This window comes from Podarcis melisellensis (genome assembly GCF_964234715.1).
Source record: "Podarcis melisellensis genome assembly, chromosome: 10".
In the NCBI taxonomy this organism is placed as follows: Eukaryota; Metazoa; Chordata; class Lepidosauria; order Squamata; family Lacertidae; genus Podarcis; species Podarcis melisellensis.
The window spans coordinates 45,299,731-45,312,114 of record NC_138542.1 but is presented as its reverse complement, the minus strand read 5'-3'; the positions used below and the strand labels follow the sequence as shown (position 1 = coordinate 45,312,114).

Below are 12,384 nucleotides of genomic sequence, written 5' to 3'. Positions count from 1 at the left end.
ATCACCTGACACTTACAACCCAAGGAAATTAGTTCTTTCCTGCCTTTCAAATGAAGAAACAGTTTGACAAGGAGCAGTTACTCACCATGAAGGTGCAAAACACAATATATACTACAAAGTCAGACTTATTCATCTCAAATCATCCTCCAATTTAGTTCTCTATATCTTAAGGTGAGAGGTGTGGACTTTTGTGAGGGGAGGAACAAGCCATTCTCTTCCATCCTCTTCTTGATTTATGGCATTAATAGGGCACCTGTGGCCATCCAGATATTATTGGACTACAAATTCCATCCCTCCGGATGATTGATCGTGCTCACTGGGGATGATAGGATGTAGGCATCCAACACCATAGATTCCTCATCCCTCCTTTATGTCCATTTCCCTGAGTTGACTTACCAAGCTGGGAATCTTGGGGGCAACTCTGTTTTTCACAGTCTTTATGCCTTCCCTCAAGTGCTCACCTGACTTGGGAAAACTTGACCAGGTAAGATAATTGCTCCCTTGACAAGAATAGTCTGAGAAGCCATGAGACAGAGAACTATTGAGTTGTGAGTTGATCACACCCATTTTATGATGGTTACATGTAAGACTCAGGAAGATGACCAGGCATGTGATACACATGATTAAAGCATATTACTAATGGGCTATTATGGGCCATTCCAGGTCTCCTCACATGAGCAAATTTCAGCTTAGTAGTTATGACTCCTTTCTAGGCCTAGACAAAACATTGCAAGTTTTATTTTCATAGAACTTGGCCAGCTGTGCATCTAATGGGACACAAAGGCATATATATGAACATAACAATGCATTTTAAGCAGGGCTTAGTTGAAAGGTACATAATATATTCTCAACACCAAAGAGCACAAATTACACAGACCTTCATGCAAGTTTTGTGTGTATGGTTGTTGTTTTTTTGTTTTTTTTTTACAAATTGTATTATTGTAGGACCAACATGAGTACAGCATCCATACCATAAATCTTTGCTTCATTCTTTCTATACAATAATCTCACAAGGCAGGCTTTGGGCTCCATTTTCAGAGGAAAAGCCAGGCTGAAATACAGTGACTGGATTTAGGATTGGTAAATGCAGATTTGGAGAAGCTATTCTCCGTAGAGGCTGCACTGGTTTTTAAATCTTTTAAAAACACTCTTTAAACTTTGTAACTGAAGGATAAGGAGCCTATGCCATTAGTGACTACATCAAGTGGTACAAGCTTTTGAGTGCCAAGGTCGCTAAAAGTAGTGCACACTGTATCTTGGTAACATTGGTTTCCCTGGAGATTTACTAATGCAGGCCTGTATAATTTGTAATTTTCAAGTTGAAAATAGCCCACCAGCCACATTATTGTGGCATGCCAAGCACTCCCCCATTCCAATTTTGCAGGTCTAGGAAGGAAGTAAAATCAAGTTTATTGAGCCCCTAGATGGCTGCCACATGCGGCTAGTGGAATTAATCCAGCTTGGTGATGTTTAGTCTCATAACAAAAAGTTGCAAAGAAATCAGAATAAATTTCTTATCTGAGCAGCCTGCTTTACATTGTCACTTTTGTTGGACTCTTAGGCATTAAATCAGTCTCTCAAACCTGGGTCCCCAGATGTTGTTGATACCAGGACCAGTGGTCAGGGATGATGGGAGTTGTAGTCCCAACAAGTTTGAGAAAGGCTACATTACACAAAGACATCAAATTAAAGATATCTGTGCCAAGTAGAAGCAAAACTCCTCATTAACAAGACAGTAAAGGTAAAGGGACCCCTGACCATTAGGTCCAGTCACAGACGACTCTGGGGTTGCAGCGCTCATCTCACTTTATTGGCCGAGGGAGCCGGCATACAGCTCATGTGGCCAGCATGACTAAGCTGCTTCTGGCGAACCAGAGCAGCACACGGAAACGCCGTTTACCTTCCCACCAGAGCAGTTCCTATTTATCTACCGGTACTTGCTCTTTGATATGCTTTTGAACTGCTAGGCTGGCAGGAGCAGGGACCAAGCAATGGAAGCTCACCCCGTCGCGGGGTTTCAAGATAGTAGCTCATATTAAACAAGACAGTAGCTCACATTAAAAGGAATGTCACTTCTCTTTTTATCAAATATTTTAGTCTATAACATAGACCAAGACAAGATCCACAAATCATGTCACAAGTCATGTTCTGAACACTTTTCATGCTTTTTCACATCATCTTCTTTTTCTTGCCATTTTCAACCATTCCACATCATATACCCAATGTGGGGAACCTATGGCCCACCAGTCCTCTCCATTTGGCCCATTAGGTCATTTGGGCTAAGCCATGCCTACCTGCTTTATACCTGATATGATGTCTGATGCAGGACAGATGAAGACATGGCTGTGCCAAACTGGGGTTGCAAGCACTACCAATCTAGAGTACAGAGTCTTCATTTTGAGAATTAATTTATCACAGAAGCATAGAATTGTAGAGTTGGAAGGGACTTCAAGGGTCATCTAGTCCAACCCCCACAATGCAGGAATCCTGCCCACAGCCATCCCTGGGAGGGCTCAAACCATCAACCTTCTGGCTAACAGCCAGACACACTGCCCCATTGTGGCACTGGTGGCTACATGACTGGATAGATTTACAATATTTTGCGTCTTGAGTCTTTCCATTCTGGGCCCATCCTCCCATCCAATTGCTCCCCAAAGGTAATATATCTTATTGGTCCCCAACACTAGCTCAGTACTGTAACAGCCTAGAGCCATTACCATTTTGTGTAAAAAGAATAAAAAAAGCTTCACCCGCATTAAAAAAATAGGAAAGACAAGAAATATTACGAACCCAGCTATAAAAATCAAAATTCCAAAAGTAAGCTTATGGAGCTAGTACAGAGTATACCGAGACCTGTTCTAGTTATAGCATTTGAGAAACAGTGTTATTCATGGCTATGCTGTAGTGGTGTGTTAATATGCTTTGCCTAACAGGCACAATGGACTATGGAATTGAATAAGGTCAGTTAAGAGTGACCTGTTTTCAGAAACCCTGGAAGCAAAGGCTGAGGTCCAGGGTTGCGAGTATGTAGAAAGCTTGCTGCTTCTCTTGCTGAACCTGTTCTGTGGAGAGTAGCTTTCTACCATGTAGAGGCACCTTGGTGTTTAGAAGTACACGTTTATTACCACACCTTTTACCACACCAACTATTTCCCTTCAGAGACGACAACTTGTGCACAATGTCTGGCTGTGATTTGGAATCTGGTAATCACAGCTCATAACAATGCCATTTATGGGATGGAAGAATAATCTGGGCAGGGCAACACCCATCTTTTTATAGTCTGCTTCTCATGGGTCTTTGTCTGTAGCAGCAGTAGCATGTCATTTTCCTGCTGCTGAACTAGTTCTATGTGGATAATTGCACTAGAACAAAACTGGGTAAATCTCAAATGGCAACTAGACTTTTTCAACAGTAGGCAAGAATGGCGATTTTACAGCATAAGCATTTCACACTGATGCAAGACACATGCTAAGACAATATGAACTGCTGTTCTTTAAAGCCTTTCAGTGCTGTGGACTTCAAACTTGCCACTGTTGGAGGATATCATTTTATACATATCTAACAACAGGAGCCCAGAAAGAACAACATGGAGAGATTTAGAGACAGGACCCTCCTTTAGAAGACTACTATAAAACTTTATTGATGCATAATTCACAAAGATGCTGTGGCTTGGCTTACGTCAGAGAAAATATAGGCACGGTCATAACACTAAGTGAAAGGATTCAGTCAACAGAAATTTAGGCTGCTTATCTATAAAGGGGTAGATTGGAAGTCACAGGGGCTGAAATGTAAATCTCCTTCCTCTGAGACACAGATGCAATAAAAATGCTCAACTCCCTTGGTAACATTAGGGACCACTGAGGAATGGCAGGGAAGACAGCAACCTCCAAATTGAGTTTTACATACTAGTTTCTGCAACAAATTTTAAGGACTAAGAACAAATGAGCTGCTTTCCAGTAAGATGGCAGTCCTTTTTTAAAAAAAGAATCCTTGCAGTCTCCAGCAAATGTACCATGGTGGAGATGGGATCACCTTTTCTTAAAGCCATACTTCTTTCGCTCATAGAAGAGATCTGTTTTTGAGCTGCCCAGATTGACAATCTTGGGACAGCCATCTCGCTGAAAAGGAACAGAAAAGAGATATGGTTAGAACAAGGGTAATGCTAATAAATGTATCATACAAGTTACTTCACAGCTCAGATAGGGTGTGCAAGAAAAAATGAATCATCACTCAACACTAGACCCGATTCTGATACACGTACTGGCTACAGATAGTTATGCCAACCTTCCATTTGAAGTCCAACAGTGATTCTGCCACAAAGGCTGCAATTCTACATACTCTTAATTATTTCTGAGTACACTATTTTAGGATAGTGCTGCAATTCAATTTTCTCTACCAGGGGCGTATGAATTCTACATCTAGAATAAGTTGCACAAAGTTCCTTTATTTAATCTGGCCTTGGTGTTTGGGGCTTTGCGGAATTTGGAGTGTTTTTGCAAAGACAGAGGAATTAAAAGATCAAAGTCATACTCTGTAGACCCATGAAAATCAACATATTTAAGTTAGTGATGGCTGACTTACTGAAAGTCCATTGATTTAATGTTTCTACTCTGAGTATGACATGGCTACCCAAAGAAAGCAGGCATGGACAGTAAAAAATATTAAGAGCTGTACAGGGCAAGAAGATTAAGCACTTTGCAAGCCCGACTCAAAAACTTTGCTTCAGGTTTCTGTGGATACATCAGCATATTTTCAGATTTATCTAAACCACCAAAAGAGCTAGAAAATGAAAAAGCAACAGAAAGCCAATATGTGAGCTCCTCAAGGAGTCAAATAGCATGCTGCTGTTCGACTTACAGAATTTGATGGCTTATGGTAGTTCCTGAAGAAAGAATTGATGTTCTGAAGTGCGCTGAGCTGTAATGAATCTCAGTTGGCACTTTTGAGAAGCTTCCCCATTTTGCATTCTTTCTCATTTCTGTGGCACCTTACAGACTGCTACTGGCATACAGTGTTCAAAACTCCCTTTGTGACAGGGAATTTCATTAGCACAAGCAGTTTCTGAGCTCTGGGCGCAGTACTGTGCCTAAGAGTTCAGATTAAAAACTGCAGAGTGGAAGGAAAGGAGGACCCTTTTCTGCCTCCCCACTTCCAGCTACTCTTTGAAGACTGAAGAAGAGACCCTCTGAAAAATATTAGGAGGGTAAGCAGGGGAAGGACTAGAGCACATGAAAAATGAACATAATATTTTAGCTGCAGTTCATTTTCAGCTTTGTATGCTTGTTACAAAAAAAGCGCACCTAGACATTCTGTTGCTGCACCCGTAACATAGGTTTAAGGTGCCATTTAGCTCCTAGCTTTCATATCTCAGTTTCTAACACTACTGGCATGGCAGCTACAGGGTTAGGCAGGTAGAAGATCATTTGCTGTTGAATATGCCAGGGTAGTTTGGATTCAAGGTAGGCAGGGACTGCCTATTGTTCCAATAGCTGCTGTGAAGGGATGAAGAAACAGAGCGTGGTACAGTTACAGTTGGAGGAACCCACCTTACAGATAATTTTCAGTTACATTTAAGCTGATAGATCTGTGAACTTTTTGCAGGGTGCTGCATTCTGTTCACCAACCTACCCGCTCAGCAGATGCAATATTTTCCTCAGTTTACACTTTGACACAGGAAATCAATAAATACCTCCCCAGTCTGAAGTGACACATTTTGTGTGTGCCCTATGCCACGTTTCCTGGAGGGGCACTTTCACTACTGTGTGATCAGATGCAAAAGCAGACAGGGCGCCCACACAACTCTTAAAGGTGAAGGAGCCCTGGCCTCTTTTTCACCTGGCTACCCTATTGTATTCACTGACAAACTTCCCACAAGTATAGAAATAGCTTTGAAACCAGTTCCAACTGCACTTCATGGCCTTGCCATTTCAGCATCTGTCTGATTTGGAGAGGATCCTCTTCATAGAATTCCATCTTAACCTGGGTGCAGCAGTACTTTATGCTAAAAGAACCCATTGTTACTGACCCATTTTCTTCATACTGTCTAGCAGCCCTGGTGCCTTCTTTTCTGTCTACAGCTGAGACGAGTTTATGCACACATTCAACATGCACTCAACTGTGGAATCCAATGTCAATTTACTCATAAAGCATCTATCACACCATAGATGGCTCTAATGTCACAGCATCTCAAACAGTACTTTTAAATGGAGGTTGTCAATACACATTCAACTGCAAATCATCAAGTAATGTATATGCAAATTCAAAAAGCCTTTCCTTTTTAAAAACCTCCTCCTCCCAAGCTCTTCCTACACAGTTAGTATCAGAGAGAATGAAGCTAATTGTCAGCTACTCCATTTTCAAGAGCCACACTCTCTACTTCTGCTTATTTTTCAACTCAAATGCGAGACGGCTGGGTAGGAACAAGGTCACTTCTATTGTCCCTGCGTAGTAACCAGCAAAACAGGTGCATTTCACTTTATAGATAATTGCATTTCTGTGGTACAATTGGAGCAGCGAGGTGAAAAAAAGAGAGCACAGGAGCTCCTGCACCTTTAAAAGATGTACCTTCCCTCTTCTCTACAACTATTAAAGATGCATGAGCCCTGACCTATTTTTCACAAGGCCACTTTAGAGTCAAGGCATTTTTTCCTGTACTCATTCATTGTTAAAACAGTCTGAATCTGCTCTTACTGTAAGGATTTCTGGTACAGAAGAACACCAGCTCTACTGTTGCAATGTTGTAATACCCATCCTCAGACAAAAATATAAGGTGCCCCAAATTCATAGAAGGGACCTTGAGGGTCATCTAGTCTAACCCCCTGCAACGGAGGAATCTCAACATGTGACATTACAGAGGAATTTGTAGGACTGTATCACTGAAGAGAAAATCTGATACCATTGCTACTTACAAACCACCCCACCCCAAGACCGCTAACCCAGATTGCTGTTTAGAATAATACTACACTACAACGGCTAGTAGTTGATTCTATAATTTTAAATTAAAGGTTCAACTGTCAATGCTGATTTTTATTTTTTAAACCCCTGTCCTTGATCTCTTGTAATCTAAGGCATGAATGAAATCTGTCTACTGGTTTGCAGCCATATGTTATTTTAGAAGAGTTTGAAATTATAAATTATGTTCGTTTTAGGGCCCTTTTGAAAGAGACAAGTGTGAATAAGCCTTTATTGAAGGTACTGGACATGAGAGCATATAGATATTAGAATATAAGCATCCCAGGCTTCAGATGTTTACCAACACATGGGCCAACGATAATATTTAAGAACAAACAATTGCAACTTAGAGAGCGGAAAAATGCAAACCCCTGTAATAATCTTACATCTTTCTCCTGGATGGTGCATTCTTTACAGTAGTATGCATCAGAGACACCAGGACCTCCACATATCACACAGCGCCCTTGATAAGACCCATAGTTGCACTCATCACATATGCGCACCAGTGTGCAGGGCCGCACATAAGAGTCACAAATAACACACTTGCCATCACCTGCAAAATAAGTACACGTATTTCAAGCGAAAGAAAAGATGCAGACAAGCCACCCACAGAAAGAATATACACAGCTTATTAGATTACCCACAGAACATGCTACAAAAGAAAGGCGTTAACTGGGTTTGCTTCCGGGCAGATGTGTTTAAGGTGGAGTTGCCACACCCCAAATACAATGGCTTGAGTTGTTTACAGATAAAAGTCCAAAGCAACTGGCATTTGATGGAACTTCCCCATAAACCAGTCTGCCACATTTTTTGAATTTTTTAATCATATGTAACACCAAATCAGCATCTCTGTGCAGGGATGAACACAGAATGCAGCATCACAGATACATCAATCATATAATGCCAATGCAATCTTCTACACTTGAAAGGTATATTCAGTGATCTTCTTTTCTTAATTTGGCTTTAGGAAAGGCTGAACGGGCAAGTGCACACATACATAATTGAAGCCATTATTGCTGTAGATAGCTCTTGAGGTATTGAACCAAAGTTAGCAAGTAAGTAAATAGCCAAGAGATGGCAATGACAAGCACTGCCAGCCTGGACCATATCCAAGCAAATGACCTAAAGACAAAGAGCTTCATATCCCATTACCCTCGTCCATCTAATCTTTATTCCTACTAAGGATTTGTTTAACTTGCTCTTTCTTTTGGAAGGTGAACAAATTCTTTTTAAGAAAGCTGCTGATAACCTCCTGGGTGACAGCTACAACAGACCATCTCATAGTTTCCCCCCAGTACTGCTTTATTTCTAGTTTCGAAGATGGGGCAGGAGTAGGGAGCCATTTCATTTGTGTGGCAAGTAGCCCTGGGAAGCACCCAAGTGCAGCACCTTCTACTCTCTTACTCTGCATCCCTGGGCTGAAAAAGCATCTCTTTCCTGTCTGCAATAGCTTGTGCTGTTATCCTGTCCTTTTATGACCAGGAGAGACAGCCTATGTTACTCCAATAGCGATATTAAGAAAAGCCATAATCTGCCCATAACTTCACCCTTTCTGACATGCTTTTATTCTTTCTGACATCTTTTACTTCTGCCTAGTTTCACCTCAAAATGGACACTAGCTAGCCTGGTCATTATGTGGCCTGAAGTTTTGCTTTCACTTTACAGGTACCTGTGCTTTTTAAGGACCAGAGGAACAGGTGCAATAGTGCTTTGGAGACTCCGGAGTGCAGGGGTGTGTGTCTTTTTTCAACCCAAGGGCTGCATTCTTTTCTGGGCAGCCTTCCTGGTACTGCATGCCAATGGTGGGTGGGGTGAGGTGGGGCAAAAAGTGGGCATGGCACCAAATTTAAATTTTACCTTTGTAAAATAGCCTAGTTTCTATGCACACTCAATCAACCCTCTCTATCCTCCATCCATGAGTACAAGAGGAATTATCAGAGTTCAAGGACACATTCCAGCCAGGCAAGAGCTCCTGGGGTGTAGAGCATGGTCAGTGAGGTGTGTACTGGGGAGAATTCCAGGGGCCAGGCAGAAAGGCCTGGAATTTGGCCCCTGAGCCTGAATTTCACTGCCCCTGATTAGCACACATGATAATGCATGTGTGACTGTTGTGTCTTAAAATGCCAGTAAAGACAGCTGCAGCATATCAGGAATGCTAACTGTGTTTTCTGTGGGCTGGATTGGACAAAAGTCCAAAGCGTGATGTGGTGAATCAAGAGGCCTGTGGCTGGTGCACATCTTCCTTCTTTTCACAGGTGCCTTGCTGTCCTGGTCTGCTTCCTTGAAGTCTTAAGTTGCCAGTGTCAAACTATGGTTTAACGTTACATCTGAAACAGCCCATGGTCTCTTCAGACATTCTAAAAATGTAGCTACAGTAGTACTGGAGCAACACAGACATCCCTGCTTAACATTGCAAAGCTCTTAGGAAGCATGAAGTTAGAGGGCTTGGACGGAATGGCTGCCATGTTTTGATACATTTTTCAACCCTTTCCTTTCTTCTCTTAAACTCTTACCAACTTTTTTCACACACACCCCTTACAATCTATACAACTTTGATCCACCATGACTACTTTATTTTTAAATTATCTAAAGTAAACATATAGGTATGTTGCCAATTTTTATATTCCTTCTCTTCTCTTGGGTTTAGATTCCAAAGTGTTTCAGACAGGTTTAGGTGAAAAGGTGAAGTTTCTCAAGTCTATGGCAAGTCTTGAACATCCAAGCTGCAGTTCTATACTAATTTGCCTGGGAGTAAGTTTCAGTGAACATAGTGGGGAAATTCTGAATATGCAAATACAGGATTATACTACATGTGTAGCTAGAATTTTAAACTTAAAATGGCATCATACTCAGTGCTTGTTTTCAGGGGGTAATCAAGGGTATGCACTATCAACACCTCTTTTTGTTGTTTAAAAAGTGTGGCACTTACTGTAACAACTTCATGGTGAGGACTGGCACCTATTTTTCTAGAAAAAATGCACTGGTTATACCTATAGGTTTAATTGCATTTTAGAAGACAGACTTTACTCAGCTTGGAAGAAATCCTGATTTACTATATTGGGCTCCAAATCACAGAAGACACACAGTATGTAAAAAGCTATACTCACATTTTTCACATAGTCGTCCAATAGCTGCAATAAAAACGGAGAAAAATGAATAACATTCATTTGGAAATTCCGAAAGTTCCACATTATTTCTAGAATCTGTACACTTCAGGTTACAGACTCCGTTAACCCAAAAATAGTACCTCGGGTTAAGAACTTTGCTTCAGGATGAGAACAGAAATTGTGTTCCAGCAGCGCGGTGGCAGCGGGAGGCCCCATTAGCTAAAGTGGTGCTTCAGGTTAAGAACAGTTTCAGGTTAAGAACGGACCTCCAGAACTAATTAAGTTCTTAACCCGAGGTACCACTGTACTACTCTTCAGGATTAACCTCATATTCAGGTGGGGATGGGTGAACTATGAAAGAATAATAGGTTTTAAAGGCAATTAACTAAAATGTTTAATAAACACTTAACTTTTGGTATTCCGTAAGAAGATCCTATCCAGACTGATATTCGGGGCTGATCCTATCCATGCTTAGTCAAAGGTAAACTGAACGAACTTTAATCAGTGAGTAGCTAGATACAGTGCAGTGGCAGCAAGGCCACATGGCACAAAGTACCTGAGTATATTTTAAAAAGCAGCCTTTATATTTTCCTTCAGTTTCAAACAGTGGGACCTGTTTCCAGGCAACCGTAGGCTTTCACTGTTAATACTGTATTGGCAGGACTAAACTTAAAGCAAACATAATCTTTCCTCACTCTGCCTAACGTGTTTTGCCAAGATTAGAGCTTTTCAAAACAACAGTAAGAATGTAATACTCATAGGGAATGAAGGCAAAGAATGCGCCATTTTGATGAAAATACAATAACAAAGCCTTGTCTTATGTACGTCACAGGCCGAGAGTGACGCAGCATCATGTAAACTTACAACTTCCAAAGGTAAATAAGAGGGCAGGAGGCCCCAAACCTGTAGTTGTATGGTAGGAAAATCTTGTAGCAAGTATGATTAAAAAATAAAAATAAATCCTTGCTGCTAAGAAGCAGTTAATAAAATATCAGTTAAAAGCAGGAGGGAAGGGGACAGGGGACAGAAATGTAGGACGTTACATATGACTATGTGACTCATGTAAAACTGTTCAGAACTTAAGTGTGCAAATCATGTTCTAATATTATACAGCAGGACCTAAATGCTTCCATCTACAAGCCACAATGATGCAGCAGATATACAGTACAGTACTTGTTTTTCCATCTAGGTCTGCTTATGACAGCTGCAAGGTTGGCAGACGAACACTGCACTGTGTTAAGGAATATCTGACGGGGGAGGGGAGGAGAGGAACAGTGATGGGCTCCAGAGATGCATTTGTATGCAATATAAACCATCCTAGGGGCCAGCTGGCAACCTGAGGATGGGAGAGCCATTAAGGAGCAACTACTTTATACAGAACTTATGCTCTGAATTCAGCTGTCAGAGCTAACGGTTAAACGGACTAGACCTCGGCTGACTTAAAGCTCCTTCTAAAGCCTGCGACTATCACTGCATCTGAGGGCACGGAATCCCCCGAGTTCACTGCCGCTTGCGAGATGCGGAGAATGAGGTTTCGCCGGTCCATTTCTGAATCTCCCGCCGGTCGATTTCATTGGGCGGCTACGACTTCAGCGGCAACGAGTGAGGCCCAAGCGCGCCGGTTCGCAATTCCGTTTCAGACATAAGGCCTCGCCGCGTTTTGCCGTTTGGACCAGGGCAGAAGTCAGTCGAGCCTCCCGCCTGGGAGACCCGGCCGGTGTGGCCTTCCCGGCCGCTGCTCTCCGCCCGCCTCCCGCCGCGCGCGCAGGCCAGGCCCCCCTAGGCTCCCGGTCCGAGGGAAAGGGGGAAGGAAGGGGGCCTCACCCACGCCCGCCTGCTTGCGGCAGAAGATCAAATCCGGGTGGTGCTTGGCCATCCCTGAACCCCTTCGCCTCGCGCCGCCGTCGTTACTGGCCTTTCACCTTTGACCCCTTCAGGTCCTGGGGAAAGCGCAGGTCCTACACACTCGCCCACCTCCACACAAACCGGCTTTTAATTTCCTTTCGCGCGCTACCGCGTCGGGTTAGCACACTCGAATATCCTGCAAATAAACAACAACGTGTTTCTTCGTAGCCCTTAGAATATTTTTAGAAGAGGGGAAATGTCGGCAATTTACAACTCTCTCTCTTTCAGGACCTGGCAGAGTACCGCCCTCTCGACTGACGTCATTAGCACGCTAGAGATTGGACCCATTTTTCAGACGGGCAGCGTTGAGTTAGACTTGAAACGCTGACAGTGGCCTCAACTTTCGTTTGCTTTCCCTCTCTAAGGGCGGAAATGAGAGCTGCTCATAGAAATTTGGGGAGGAATTCACGATGCTAGCGTA

At 42.5% G+C, this 12,384-nt stretch overlaps 1 protein-coding gene and 1 long non-coding RNA gene across 3 annotated transcripts in view; both read right to left on the bottom strand.

Moving 5' to 3' along the window:
- LOC309379503 overlaps nt 1-12,384 on the bottom strand; it is a 169,087-nt gene that overhangs the window by 21,675 nt on the left and 135,028 nt on the right. The window lies entirely within an intron of this gene.
- Nucleotides 3,615-12,161, bottom strand: PHF5A (PHD finger protein 5A). 2 transcript variants are annotated; one of them, XM_081928726.1, is made up of 4 exons: nt 11,883-12,161; nt 10,059-10,082; nt 7,338-7,504; nt 3,615-4,118 (listed from the first exon to the last, which is right to left on the bottom strand). In XM_081928726.1, the coding sequence occupies exons 1-4, from the start codon at nt 11,932-11,934 to the stop codon at nt 4,029-4,031; spliced, it is 333 nt and encodes a 110-aa protein (XP_081784852.1). In that variant the 5' UTR covers nt 11,935-12,161; the 3' UTR covers nt 3,615-4,028. The 2 variants fall into 2 exon arrangements, with proteins under 2 accessions (XP_081784852.1, XP_081784851.1); XM_081928725.1 differs by lacking the exon at nt 11,883-12,161 and adding an exon at nt 10,367-10,661 and having other exon boundaries at nt 10,059-10,160.